The sequence below is a fragment of the Candida jiufengensis genome, assembly GCF_024610255.1.
Source record: "Candida jiufengensis strain CBS 10846 chromosome Unknown scaffold9, whole genome shotgun sequence".
Classification (NCBI taxonomy): domain Eukaryota; kingdom Fungi; phylum Ascomycota; class Pichiomycetes; order Serinales; family Debaryomycetaceae; genus Lodderomyces; species Lodderomyces jiufengensis.
In genome coordinates, this window is record NW_026261554.1 from 56,366 (window position 1) to 71,720 (window position 15,355).

The following is a 15,355-nucleotide window of genomic DNA, read 5'->3' on the forward strand; positions in this document are numbered from 1 at the left end:
AACATTCGCAATACGACATGGGAAATAATTCATCTAAGCCAGGAAATAAAAATTTCAATGGAGCTCCATTACAACGTACAGATACCTCCACGTCAGCAAAATCTTCAAGATCAATAAGAAGTAAATTGTCATTGAGTAGTATAAATAATGGTAATTCAAATAATAACAACAGCAGTAAACTCAACCATAATAACAACAATAATGGTGCTAATCAGACTGAGCTGATCTCAAATAGTGATGATAATAATTTAAATTCAACGCCATCTAGACCAAGATCTAATAATGAAAATTATAATCGGACCGAATATGATCAAGGCTTGAATGAATCTAGTACGACTCCAATACAACAAAAAAATGCATCGGCCGAAACTAATTCCGAAATACCGTCATTTTCAAGAAATAATAGTTCAACAAATATATATTCAACTTCATTCAGTGATAATAGTAATTTACCACCTTCGATGATGCAACTTCAACCAAAAGAACCTATACTTATCAGGAGAAATACAAATGAGACTGTTAATACAACTATTAGTGTTTCAGGATTAGAATCACCGACTATGAATTCACCATTATCAAATTCAGTAAATAATTCAAATAATAATAATAATAATAATATATCCAGGACATCAACCAATCATTCAATACCGTCTATAAATCATCATCTATCACCACAACCAACTGGTTTGTCAGACTTTGACTCTCAACCAAATGATGAAGAAGCAAATGACATACTGCAAGCCCCAAAATCTCCAAATTTATCAATTAATAATAATGAAGATAGTAAAAGTATTCAAAGTAGTAGACAGTCGCTGGCAGCTGATCTAACTGAACTATCTAAAACTGCTTCAACAATGAATAATCATCTTCATAAACAATCCACAACGTCATCATCGATAGGTGGAGGAAGTAATACAATTGATATAGAGGATTTAATTCAAAGACTATTAGATGCTGGTTATAGTGGGAAAAGAACTAAAAATGTTTGTTTGAAAAATACAGAAATTCAATTAATATGTGCAACTGCAAGAGAGATCTTTTTATCACAACCATCTTTATTAGAATTATCACCGCCAGTTAAAGTAGTAGGTGATGTTCATGGACAATATGGTGATTTAATTCGTATTTTTACAAAATGTGGTTTCCCACCTCAAACTAATTATTTATTTCTTGGGGATTATGTTGATAGAGGTAAACAAAGTTTAGAAACAATACTATTATTATTATGTTACAAAATCAAATATCCAGAAAATTTCTTTTTATTAAGAGGGAATCATGAATGTGCAAATGTAACAAGAGTTTATGGATTTTATGATGAATGTAAAAGAAGGTGTAACATCAAAACATGGAAATTGTTTATAGATACTTTTAATACCTTACCAATAGCTGCAATTGTTGCTGGTAAAATTTTTTGTGTTCATGGAGGATTATCACCGGTATTAAATTCAATGGATGAAATTAGAAATATTGTACGACCTACTGATGTACCAGATTTTGGATTACTTAATGATCTATTATGGTCAGATCCAGCAGATACTATAAATGAATGGGAGGATAATGAAAGAGGAGTATCTTATGTTTTTTCAAAAGTTGCTATAAATAAATTTTTAAGCAAATTTGGATTTGATTTAGTTTGTAGAGCTCATATGGTTGTTGAAGATGGTTATGAATTTTTTAATGATAGAACTTTAGTCACGGTATTTTCAGCTCCAAATTATTGTGGTGAATTTGATAATTGGGGTGCAGTTATGAGTGTTTCTGAGGAATTGTTATGTTCTTTTGAATTGTTGGATCCGTTGGATAGTGTAGCTTTAAAACAAGTGATGAAAAAAGGTAAGCAAGAGAGAAAAACAGCTCAAACTTTACAAAGAATTCAGTCCAGATGATAATAGCGAATTGTGTACTGGTTATCTTTCCAAATTAATGAAAATGAGAGATCAAACGATCTACCTTTGTATATGATTATTATAATAATTTTTTTTGAACTTGAATTTTAATTTGTATAATAAGTATAATAATTTAAGAAAGGATATACAAACTAATGAATTTGATGAAAGCTAGACTGTAGTTAATAAAAACTGATACTGTGAACAGTGAGAGATATTATACTAAATGCAAATCCTAATTGTTGGTATCATAGTACTGTATATAGTTCAAGATCGTATATTTCGATCTAATAATTTTGAGATCTTTACGATTTTAAGATATCACCATAGAAAACTTTAGATTTCCTTAATAGAATGGAACATTAATCATTACGTGTTCAAATGAAATACTAAATATTATTATGCAATATAGTAAAAGTACCATCAATAATAATAATAATAATAATAATAATAGTTCTAATAATGGGAGTGGTCATCCATATAGTGTCGATTCAAGTAATCAATTCTTATTAAGAACTGAGAATTTGGAACCATTAATAAGCTTTACAAATCAATTAAGCAGAGAAATTGAGAGTAATAATGAGAAATTATCAAGTATTTGTCACAATTTGGACTCTAGTTTTATTGATTTTCCAGAAGATATTGCGAATAACAATAGTGTACCACCCAACGATGGAAAGACCACTGATCGTTTAATTTCCTATTTACTAGAACAAAAATATAATATCAAAACCCCCAAAAATGAAGATGGACCTGACGAAGATGGGGCCGACTTAAAAAGTCAGATTGAATCTATGAATCAACTACTAGGTTCTAAAATTCAGAAAAATAAACAGTTATTTGAAATAATTAAAGATTACGAAAATACCATATTTGCTGAACTACTACCTGCCTTACTATCTCAAAATGATACCACCCATGAATTGCAACTGAAGGGCCAAACTAAGGAAGAACCTAACCAAACTAAGGACGAGCCCAAAGATTTAGAAAAATCCTCATTATCGTTATTATCAAATTCAGAATTTGACGATATTGAAATCATTCTTGATAAAAAATTACAATATCAAAATGAAGTTTATAAACTATATTTGGATAAAATTAGTGAAATGACGGAAGTACATGGCAAAATAAATGGAATTCTTGATAAATTTAATACTGATGCTGCTTAGTAGTCATCCATGGGATATATGGGGGCTGCAATCCAAATTGATACACAGGAGATTGTAGCTACTTTGGTTTAATGAACCCGGCATAATAGAATCTTTGGGAAGAGTTTAGTTTAGTACAATCAAGATTCAATTCATGTGTTTTCTGAAAAACATTGAAGAATTATAAAGCGCTGGAAGCTTTAAATGTTTAGTTCAGTTAATGAAGTTTGAAACTATACGATCTTTTATAATCAATTAATTGTAAATTTCTTTTAAGTGAGCTATAGAAGTACTCCTTTCTCAATTGCTGTAAATACATCTTAACTATTTCTTGAATGAATTGAAAAATGCGATTTTCCAGATCGCAGCTGCGCGAAATAATTAAATGAAACACTTTTCAATTAACATTATCATCTAACAAGCATCTAATCACAAGATTTACTACCCCTGAAATTACCCTCATATTATTGAACCAGTCACTTATTGATTCAAAAACTACTTGGTTTCAGCATCGTATGAGCTCATCAACCATCTTAAAACACAGAAGAAATAGAAAAATCAATTGATGAGATACAAGAATAATCAACCCAAATTTGATCAACTAGCAGTTTCATAACAAGGCAAATTAGAAGAAGTAATTAGAATAGTTAATTTTGAATGAGTGCTTATGCTGCTCTTAAATCAGGACTTCTGTTGACAGGCTCTCAAAACCCATCAAATGATAAATCAATGGTTAATGATGAATTAGATGATACAATTTTACAATACACTAAAGATTCTGATGATGAAGATGATAATGAGGAAGAAGATAGTGACGAAATTACTAATGAGGCTCAAACACGACTATATAAAGATGATACCACAAATCCACAAGGAGGTCCTTTGAATTCAAACACTCATAATATCATTTCACAATCAAATTTCATACCCAATAATACAAACTTAAATTTTTTCGATGATCACATACTACTCAAACTACATAACCCCGAATTTATAATTATCAAAGGTCAATTCAAGATGGAGATAATAGAAGGAGAGGTTCAACTAAATAATTGCTATAATATGGCTTCTGACTCCAAAAAAATATATTCTTTCAAATCTTCAGGTGCTCAAGCATTACCCATTGTATCACATGCATCAGCTGACAATATTGCAGTCTTAAAGCTAATAAATTTGAAAAATGGCCTTGAAAATCTTCATAAAATTTATTCACAAAGATCTTCTGCAGTGTCTGATCAAGATAATCTATTCAGAAACTACACGTTTGAAATTGTCATAAAGGAAAGCGAAGATGAATCATGTGGTTTATATATTCCAGATACTTGGTCCAAAATGTTCAAATCGATAGCCAACTCGCCACTAAATAGTCTCATGGTAATCGGGCATAAAAATACAGGAAAGTCTACTTTTTCCAAGTGTTTTATGGATTATTTGTTGCTACACAGAAAAAGACCAGTAGTATTAATGGACCTTGATCCTGGCCAATCTGAATATTCATCACCGTATTGTATGTCTTTATCAATCCATTATGAAGCAAGCTTTTGTGAAGATCTTTCAAAAGATGACAAAACTGAATTGTATTACGGCTTTACAAGTCCAATGGAATCCCCATCAAGGTTTTTAAATATTGTTCAGAGGCTATTCGATACATATTCTAGTACATATTTGCACAAAGGTTACGTTTTGATCATTAACACCCCTGGATGGATTAAGGGCTATGGTAAAGAATTATTGGTAAAGATATCTAATATTATAAATCCATCAGATTTGTGTCTTTTATCTCACAAATTATCATTAGATGCTGAAGAAAATCAAACCACTTTGAATGGATTATCATATTCAAATGTACATTTAGTTAGTGGTATTTTCTCGAATCAAGAATTATCTGCTAGTCAAATTAGATGTATTAATAAATTGTTATATTTTCATAAAATTTCAAATAATTGTTTCGATTTTTCAAGATATATGTTGGATGTGCCACCATTGAAATTAAGTTATTGCATCAATAACTCAGAAGTTGGAATAAATGCATTATGTGTTTTGAATTACAAGTTAAAGAGTACTCAAGAATTTGCATTGTTGCGTTTGCTTTTGGAGACAATGATATGGGGGATTTATGCAACTAGTAGTAAAACTTTTACACCTACAAAAAATACTTCAAGCAAGTACCCCAATTTGATAAACATGGAAACACTAAAGAGGATAAGCAATGATGATCAAGAAAGTCAATTTTTAGGACTACTAGCAATACACAGCATAAATTTCAAAGAACAATATTTTAACATTTATGCACCACCAGATGTTATTTCAAAGCTTCAGACCCATTTAAATTCCAATTACAAAATCATATTAGTCCGTGGAGAGGGAAATTTACCAGCACCAGAAATAATGTATCCTAATTTCTTACAACACATTGATAATTCAAAAACCAACACCACAAAGCAAGTCAATAGAATACCTTACCTAAGCTTCAAGGCAAAACCTAAAGTTGGTGGGATTTGGAAAGTACGAAGGAATATAATTAGGAAAAACCAAAGATAGGAACAGCAAGATCTGAAATTATAACAAACGCACAACACCAACAACACATTACTGGAGGTAGCATTTAAGTAATTTTTTCTAGTCATCATTCATTGAACTCTTCTAAAATTTATTAACATGTAATAAACATTAAAGTAACAAGTTTAATCATTTTATATTTTATACAATTGATTGGTTGATAAAGATTTGATAAAATTGTAGTCATGAGTGTGTGGATGTTTGTTGGTTCTAGGATGTTAACATATAGTTTTTAACCTCTTAACCCTTGGACGTCTCGCTAATATTTTACAATTTAAGTATGGTGGTTCTGAAGTGTTTCAAATCTAAGATCAAGATCCAACGGGATCTCAAATGAATTTAACTATTGCGGTAATGTTGTAGTTATATCTTTGGTATGGCTTAGCAAGATACTGTAAGTAATAATGTAATGTTGTGGTCAGATCTAGAGATATGGAAAATCAAGATGCTGTACGTATTGTAGCTGAGAATTGACCAGATCTAAATTTTAGTTTGTTTTGATCTAGATTTAAGTACAAAAGACCCCTGGAATCTGATTTGTTTTAGATTTTGATCTAGATTCGAGGTGCATAAAACGGTTCAAATCCTAAGATGTTAGGGTTTGAATTTGTTATAGATAGAAAATCTTCTCGTTTTCTGTTTTTTGGCTGCAAAATTAATTAAAATCCTTGTGTTAGGCAGACGTTGGCTTAGGTGAAAATTTGAAAAGACATTGAATTTAAACGCTGAAGCTAATACAGCCGAGACAACAAAAAACCATTAAAATAGCTACTTCTGTTCGTGAAACAAGTATTACATATCACTGATGCTGGAAATGATTGGTTTAGCAAATTTCTTTTCTCCATTTTTACGACACGACGCAAAATCTTAGTAAAATAAAAAATTGAATAATTACTTGCTTAAAATCAAGAAATTCAATTCTTACTTCAGAAATCTCGTTCGTTTCACAACAACATTTAGTTATTCATTTTTACTTCAGCTACTTCTATATATTCGTAAAATTTCTATCGTTTACTATAAATGGTTGATCAATTATTCTAAGAAATAGTTTGAAAAGGGTAAAATGGTTTAATTCCGGCTACGATTGTTTCAAATTTGAGCAAAATGAAAATTACGTTAAGGAATAGCTCTACATTACTTAGCCAAGTAGTTGGCTACAAGGTGTTTGGTTCAAAAGAGTTGGCTCGAGTATAAACGATGTCAATATGTGGTCAAAAATTAGAACAAATTAACGGAAAACTGGCCATAGATTTCTGGCCCTACAATTCAAATCAATAAGAAAAGAATAGATCCAGTGAATCTGATATACCATTTCTGATATTGGGATTAAGTGTGGAGAATCAAATCATTTTTATGATCAATAGACGCAGTTGCATCTAGAAGCACTAAATTGATCGACCAGAGCGGTAAAGCGGCATGTTTATGAGCACTTGATTGTGCTATCAGTTGGAGACAAGAGATTGGAGGAGTTAATGCAAGAAGGGATCAGAGTCGATATTCAAATTGTTTAAGAGTATATCGCAAATGTCGTGTCGCCAAATTGTATTTCAAAACATTCGGGTTCGGCTGGAGATCTCGGTAAATTTTTATCAACTAATTTTCCACTCAGATCTTGTTTCATCAATGGCCAGGTGGTCAGTAACATTACAGAGGTTATATAACACGCTTGTTCGACTCCGTTTAAAGTCAGTGTAATGCTTTTTTTTGATATGCCGAATTACGTTTTATGTAATGCTAGATTCAAGTATTTTGTTATGCAGATTTTACGTTTTTTGATATGCTGAATCTAAATTTTTTGTTATGGTGAATCTACACTTTTTGTTATGCTAGATCTATGTTTTATGTTATGCTAGATCCAAGTTTTTTGTTATGCTAGATCTACATATATTGTTATGCTAAATCTATGTTTTATGTTATGCTAGATCCAAGTTTTTTGTTATGCTAGATCCAAGTTTTTTGTTATGCTAGATCTACTTTTTTTGTTATGCAAATTCTAAGCTTTTTGTTATGCTGGATCTACATTTTTTGTTATGCTAGATCTATGTTTTATGTTATGCTAGATCCAAGTTTTTTGTTATGCTAGATCTACTTTTTTGTTATGCAAATTTCAAGTTTTTTGTTATGCTGGATCTACATTTTCTGTTATGCTGAATCTACATTTTTTGTTATGCTGAATCTACATTTTTTGTTATGCTAGATCCAAGTTTTTTGTTATGCTAGATCTATATTTATTGTTATGCTGAATCTGATATTTATGTTATGCTACATCCAAGTCTTTTGTTATGCTAGATCTACTTTTTTTGTTATGCAAATTTCAAGTTTTTTGTTATGCTGGATCTACATTTTCTGTTATGCTAGATCTATATTTATTGTTATGCTGAATCTGATATTTATGTTATGTTACATCCAAGTATTTTGTTATGCAATTTTTACGTTTTTGTTATGCTAGATTTTTGTTTTTTGTTATGCTGATTTGTGAAATTTTGTTATGCTCAATCCAAAGTTTTTGTTATGCTTTATCTAAGTCTTTGGATACGCTTAGAATACTTTTATGATAAGCTCAGTGTTATGACAAAGTATTTGGATATGTATGATTGGGCTTTTTTGATAGCATTGAAGGATAACTGCTATTCAAATGTCATGAGAGATAGAAGATTGGAATAACGGACGTTGAAACAGAATAACCAGAATTCAAATAAAATAGATCTGTAATTTTCTGCTGAATATCAATATTGATCTTTGTATTAATTCACAAACCTGGGTCAGTTCGAGCCAACAAGTGCGTTATCAAACTGGGGCATCAAAATTAGGATTACAAATTATACTTGTTTTATCGATGGCTGATATGTAAAATACAAGATAAAATCTGTGTAGTTTGACTCGACTTTTTGCAAATGAAGCAAACTAAAGCAACAAATCAAAAACTCTCAACTATCGACTCGTCTCTCTAACTCTAAAACTAACAAAATGTGTGATTTTAAGGTGCTAAACTCAGAGTGAAAAACTTGAAAGGCTAAAACAACGTAAAACAGTGATCTCACGTAATTTGTTCCAAGATCTTGATCTATAAATCTAATATTTAGATTCAAACATCTCGGGCCAAGATCCAAATCTCTGATCTATGACTTAGATCTCAAGTAAAACAGAGATCTCACGTTAAGATCCGATTCACAATTATACGTCCAAAGATCTTGATATAACTCTAATATTTAAATCCAAAGATCTCAGTCCAAGATCCAAATCTCCAATTTTTGACTTAGATCTCAAAACCTGATAATCAAACCCGTAGATTAGGGCCTTAATCTCCACATATTTATTTGCAAATCAAACTGTTAACGCTAAAACATGCAGTAGATCATCTAGTATATCATCTTAAGGTTCTGAAAATTGCAGTATAAATTTACAAAGTGAACAAACAACATAAAACAGAAAATTAAAGTGATAACAAATACTAAATTAAAGCTCTTGATCTATACATCTTACATTTAGATCCATAGATCCCAGGTCAAAATCTGAATCTTGTATCTATTGATTCTTAAAACCTCAAACCCAACACCCTTGAATTAAATTTATAAATTTCGAATCGTTTGTTTCCAAATCGGACCTCTGACTCCTCTACTTGCAGACATCAGTTTGAGGTGCTGGATCTCGTTGATGAATCTCGCAGATAAATTTTCGGTTGGACCAATCAAATTGAAACAGAGACCTCAGATTAAGATCCAAATCTAAGATTTATGACATAATATTTTTGACTAAGATCTCAAATCTTATAACAAATCTCTGGATCTCCACTAGTTTTTTAAGCGAATCAAACAATGACTCCGACATTTGCTATGAGGTATAAGCTGGATAAAGAGTGCTCAGACCACTTGATCACCTATTATTAAAAAAGAGATTTACAATCACCGATGCCGTGTGTTTCAAATGTTGTGCCACTAAGATATCACTTTTACCCAGTAAAGTTAAGTGGCTTATAACTCAGACTACATGAAATATATCGATAGTCAATAAATGGGACAATGACCAGAATAGCTACTACATTACCTTTTTTAATGATGCCTTTTGCAATTGATTAAAGAAACATTACAGATTCATAAATTTGAAACATAGCTTGCACTAAAAAAAAATTTCATTAGAACCTTCGATCTATTCAAACATATCAACTTTTGCTAAGTCAACGTTACATCAAACAACATATGGAAAAAAGGGGAAGATCTTTCCAGTCTATATGTTTATACTGAGTTAATTTTTGGTATGCAAGTAATGGAACTTTTCACATGTTTTTCCAGCATTATGTCCTTACCATTTCTTTAGAAAGTTAATTTGTATCTATTCCTTGTCATGGAGTAGACATTGGGCTATAAAAATGAAACAGTAGGTTGTAGGAGAGTACCCATCACCTGTTATCATCATGATCAGAACGTGCCACATCACGGTAGTTATTGCATCAAAAAGACGAGATCATATTATTTGCGAGCCTATTGTCATTATTACGCACCTTCATTTGTGATGATAAATTACTCAACAAGCATGAAACTACTTGTGGCAATTATTGGTTATCCGAACTATAATACCGCACAATTTTAAGTATGATGCTGCATCGCCTCATTTCAATTCAAATCGTTTCAAAGCGATGATACTAGAAGTGTGTAGGTCAAACTTATTTTTCAGCACATTGAATGTACCTCAGATAATGAAAAACTCTTCTTCGTTTATAATCCACATAACAATCATCTTCTGTATCTGGTGCAAATATTTATTTTGTTGTGGTACTGAGTGTATTAGAGTTTTAAATTAATTATTTTGTTCTCAAATTTGTAGCCGGTGAAAATGGTATCATATTATTCTTTGATTGCACATGATTTAAATGGAGCCACGATTATTTGTTTTTTGGTTTGTTTGGAAATTACAAGAATTCCTACATCAGCTTTAGTATTTGCGAAAAAGGGCGGTTAGATTGGGGTTGCCTTTTGAAGTTTAGGAAAGTATGTGATTTGCATGAGGTTTGTGTGACTTAAGAAATTTATGTCAATACCTAGGATCAAATAGCTCCCTAGCTTCAATTTTCTGTTTTACCCATCTCAACTTTATACTGGAATTTTAGCACCTCAAGATGATTTACTGCGAGTAACAGAGTTAGCGGTTTGGTTTGACAAAAATTATGTTGAGATTTAGGAATTAACACAAGGGTTTGATGTAGATTTGAATCTTTGCCTGAGATCTTTGGATCGAAATATTAGAGTCACGGATCAAGATCTTTGAACAAAATAACTGAAAATTGCGTGAGATATCTGCTTAATTTGAGATCTAAGACTTAGATTAGCGATTTGGATCTTGTGATCCTTGAATCTAAATACTAGAGTTATAAATCAAGGTCTTTGGAAAAATAACTGAGTATTGGATCTTAACGTGTGATCTCTGTTGCATTTGATATCTAAGTCATAGATTAGAAATTTAGATCTTGGCCAGAGATCCTTGAATCTAAATTTTAGTTTTATAGATTAAGATCTTACTGTGAATTGGATCATAACGTGAGATCTCTGTTTTATGTTGTTTGAGCCCTTCGAAATTTGTACTCGGAGTTCATCAACTCAAATGACATGCTGTTAGTTTTAGAGTTGGAAAGACGAGTCAAAATTAGAAGATTTGATTTATCGATTTAAATTGCTTCATCTGCAAAAACTCGAATCAAAGTATACAGATTCTAGTTCATATATCAGCTGTCGATAAAACGAGTTCAATACGCAATCCTAATTTTGGGGTCATATGTTCTAGTTCGTTAATGCAAGCCAACAAAATCTTGGACCCAGTTTTGTGAATTAATACAAAGATCAATACTGATATTCAGTGGAAAAATACAGATCTATTCTATTTGAATTCTGGTTATTCTGTTCCTACGTCCCCTATTCCAACATTCCATCTCTCATGACATTTGAATAGCAGTTAACCCTTCAAAGCTATCTAAAAAGCCCCATCATACATATCCAAATACTTTGTCATAACAATGAGTCGAAACTTAGATAAAGCATAACGAAAACTTTGGATTGAGCATTACAAAATTTCACAAGCTGCATAACAAAAAACAAAAATCTTGCATAACATAAAACTTAGATTCAGCATAACAATAAATGTAGATCTAGCATAACAAAAAATGTAGATCCAGCATAACAAAAAATGTAGATTCAGCATATCAAAAAATGTAGATCTAGCATAACAAAAAATGTAGATCCAGCGTAACAAAAAGCTTAGAATTTGCATAACAAAAAAAGTAGATCTAGCATAACAAAAAACTTGGATCTAGCATAACATAAAACATAGATCTAGCATAACAATAAATGTAGATCTAGCATAACAATAAATGTAGATCTAGCATAACAAAGAATGTAGATTCAGCATAACAAAAAATGTAGATTCAGCATATCAAAAAATGTAGATCTAGCATAACAAAAAATGTAGATCCAGCGTAACAAAAAGCTTAGAATTTGCATAACAAAAAAAGTAGATCTAGCATAACAAAAAACTTGGATCTAGCATAACATAAAACATAGATCTAGCATAACAATAAATGTAGATCTAGCATAACAATAAATGTAGATCTAGCATAACAATAAATGTAGATTCAGCATAACAAAAAGCTTAGAATTTGCATAACAAAGAAATTAGATCTAGCATAACAAAAAACGTAATTCAGCATATCAAATAAATGCGTTATACTGACTTTAAACCGAGTTGAACAAGCGTGTGTTACCATCTCTGTCATAGTACTGACCACTTGGCCATCAATATATCAAGATCTGAGTGGAAAATTACTTGAAAAATTTTTACCGAGATCTCCAGCCGAAGCCGAATGTTTTGAAATACAATCTGACAACACGACATTAGCGATATACTCTTAAACAAGTTGAATAACCTATCTGATCCCCTCGTGCAATAACTCTTCCAATTTCTTGTCTCCAGTTGATAGCACAATCAAGTGTTTATAGACATGCTGCTTTACCGCTTTGCTTGATCAATTTAGTGTTTCTAGATGCAATTGTGTCTGTTGATCTTACAAATGTTTTGAGTCTCCACACTTAATACCAATATCAGAAATGGTATATCTAATTCACTGGATCTATTCTTTTCTTATTGATTTGTATTGTAGGGCCACAATAATGGCACTTTAATCTATCTATGGCCAGTTTTCCGATGATTTGTACTAATTTTTGACCACATATTAACCTCGTGAATATTTGAGCCAACTCTTTTAAACCAAATCCACCTTGAAACTATCTACTTGGCTAAGTAATGATAGAGCCGCTTTTTAAACGATTTTCATTTTCCTCAAACTCGAAACAATCGTAGCCGGAATTAAACCATTTTACCCTTTTCAAATTATTTCCTTGAATTATTGATCGACCATTTATAGTAAATAATAGAAATTTCATAAATATATAGAAGTCGCTGAAGTAAAAATGAGTTCCTAAATGTTGTTGTGAAACGAATGAGATTACTGAAGTAAGAATTGAACTTCTTGATTTTAAGCAAGTAATTTTTCATTTCTTCATTCTACTAAGATTTTGCGTCGTGTCGTAAAATGGAGAATAGAGGTTTGCTAAACTTATCATTACCAGCATCAGCGATAAAGTATACATATTTCACGAACAGAAAAAGCTATATTAACGGTTTCTTGTTGTCTCAGCTGTTAGTTTCATTGTTAAACTATAACGTCTTTACAAATTCCAACTGACCCAACACCTGCCTAACTCATTCTAATTCAAAAGAACCAAAAAACTAGACTATATTTTATTTAACACAAATCTGAACTCTCAATGCTTGGTATCTGAAACGTTTCTGTACCTTGAATCTAAATCAAAATCTAGAACAAATCAGATCCCAGGGGTCTCTTGTACCTTAAATCTAGATCCAAAAAAAATAAAGTTTAGATTTGATCAGTTCTCAACCACAATACATGAAGTATCTTGATATGCCAAATCTTCAGATCTGAACGCAACATTACACCAATAGTTACAGTACCTTGCTATGCCATACCAGAGATCTAACTACAACATTACCGCAATAGTTAAATTCATTTGAGATTTCATTGGATCTTGATCTTAGATCTGAAACACTTCAGAACAACCATACTTAATTTGTAAACTATTAGCGAGATGTCCAAGAATTAAAGAGGTTAAAAAACCATATAATGTAAAGTCAAAAACTGAAAAATCGCATATATAATCACTATGTAGTTCATTAGGTATTAGTAAATTTTTCCGTTTGGGAGCTACAAGTGTAGAAACTTGTTTCTAGAAACCAACCACGGTAAACGATCTGTTTTGATTTTAGTTCATAACTTGTTAAATTTGCAATCTGGAGCTTCTTTAACTCAAAAGTCAAGCGAAAACAATTCTCTACGACAATCAAGACAATACGAGTGGTTTATATTTGTTAAGTTTGCTTGCTTTAAGTTTCGACAGTTTTCACTTTTCGAACTATGTTGTTGAATCTTTATTATTTCCAAGATGTATTGCCAGATTGTATTTATATGGCTATGAAAATAAGCGAGACTTGGTGACTGTACTGGTTGACTATAGTGTTAGGAAGATGATGAAGATTTGTTATTTCAATAATATCAACTGTGCTATGTCATTTATTAATTAATCAACAATATTATATTTTACTTCAATTGATTCAATTTATTTTTTGTCTTATTACAAGTCTGTATTAGCAAATTTTGAAGGATTGACTTCTCGCCCGGAATACAGAATTCCTTGTCTTTGATGAATGTGGAAGCTAATGGTGTCTTAGCAATTGCTTCTCTGAACGTAGCAAGAACCAACTTAAATGCGAAAAACAAAATAAAGTGTAAACTTAGTTTGATTGAGTAATTTTACAGCAAATGATCACTTTCACTTCAATTGTACAAAATTTTACGATACGTTTTTCATAATTTTTAGAGTCTACTCTACGTAATTGACAGTGTTTCTGAATGTAGGTTTACAAAATGTTTCTTTTAAATTCTAAAATTCAAATTCCTGCTCAGTGATACATCTTATCTTACTAAACAGAATTTATTGTTGTACTTAAAAAGCGATCACAAAGTTAAATCAAATCTGAAGCTTAGGTTTTGTGTAGAAATCGTTGTTAGATCTGAAACATCATACTAATACAAAATTTTGTCTGTTAATTTTGATCAGACAAAATTTTATGAGTGTTTTTTTTTTTTTTTTTTTCCATTATTTTTTAGTTTGAAAATAAGTCGTTCATACAGACATTTTTTGGAATCATGGTAGTAATTTTTGACTAAATATTTTTGTCGTCTCGCTAATATAATTTTGCGTCTTTACTGTTGATTTCAGGAAGAAAAAAAAAATTACTAGATCAAGTTGTATAGTTTCAAAAGATAATAAAGTATTTCGAGTATTTTCACTGATCTTAATCAAATACTAGAATCTATGCTCTTTTTATGGCCATTTTAAAGGTCCACTTGCCTCTAGTGTCTTTCATAATTCATGAGGAATAATATTAATTGAGGTGAATTCACAATTTCATTAATTTCGCAACAATATGTTTACAATTAAATAATATTCGCTTATATTAATTTAAATGATAATTTACAAATTCTCTATCAAAGCTTAAAATTGGGCATTGAGGTTTCTATTTTCTAAGAAGTAGCTTTAAAAATTGGATGTAGCCACCCTTCACCACAATATGCGACAAATAAAGGGTGCTATATTTTATTTGAAGATTCATTGTCTCCGAATTTATGATTGAAATTGA

The 15,355-nt window shown here is 31.1% G+C and overlaps 3 protein-coding genes across 3 annotated transcripts; all 3 read left to right on the forward strand. All coding sequences in view use genetic code 12, as the record gives it.

Moving 5' to 3' along the window:
* Positions 1 to 17: 17 nt before the first annotated feature.
* On the forward strand, positions 18 to 1,886 carry PPZ1 (salt homeostasis regulator; the record flags this gene model as incomplete). Its single annotated transcript, XM_051762653.1, has 1 exon — positions 18 to 1,886. The coding sequence occupies one exon, from the start codon at positions 18 to 20 to the stop codon at positions 1,884 to 1,886; it is 1,869 nt and encodes a 622-aa protein (XP_051622637.1).
* A 401-nt stretch (positions 1,887 to 2,287) lies between these two features.
* On the forward strand, positions 2,288 to 3,055 carry KGF54_000023 (uncharacterized protein; the record flags this gene model as incomplete). The annotated part of the gene is made up of 1 exon (XM_051762764.1): positions 2,288 to 3,055. The coding sequence occupies one exon, from the start codon at positions 2,288 to 2,290 to the stop codon at positions 3,053 to 3,055; it is 768 nt and encodes a 255-aa protein (XP_051622638.1).
* A 636-nt stretch (positions 3,056 to 3,691) lies between these two features.
* On the forward strand, positions 3,692 to 5,575 carry KGF54_000024 (polynucleotide 5'-hydroxyl-kinase; the record flags this gene model as incomplete). Its single annotated transcript, XM_051762874.1, has 1 exon — positions 3,692 to 5,575. One exon carries the CDS (start codon positions 3,692 to 3,694, stop codon positions 5,573 to 5,575), a length of 1,884 nt encoding a protein of 627 aa, XP_051622639.1.
* Positions 5,576 to 15,355: the final 9,780 nt, after the last annotated feature.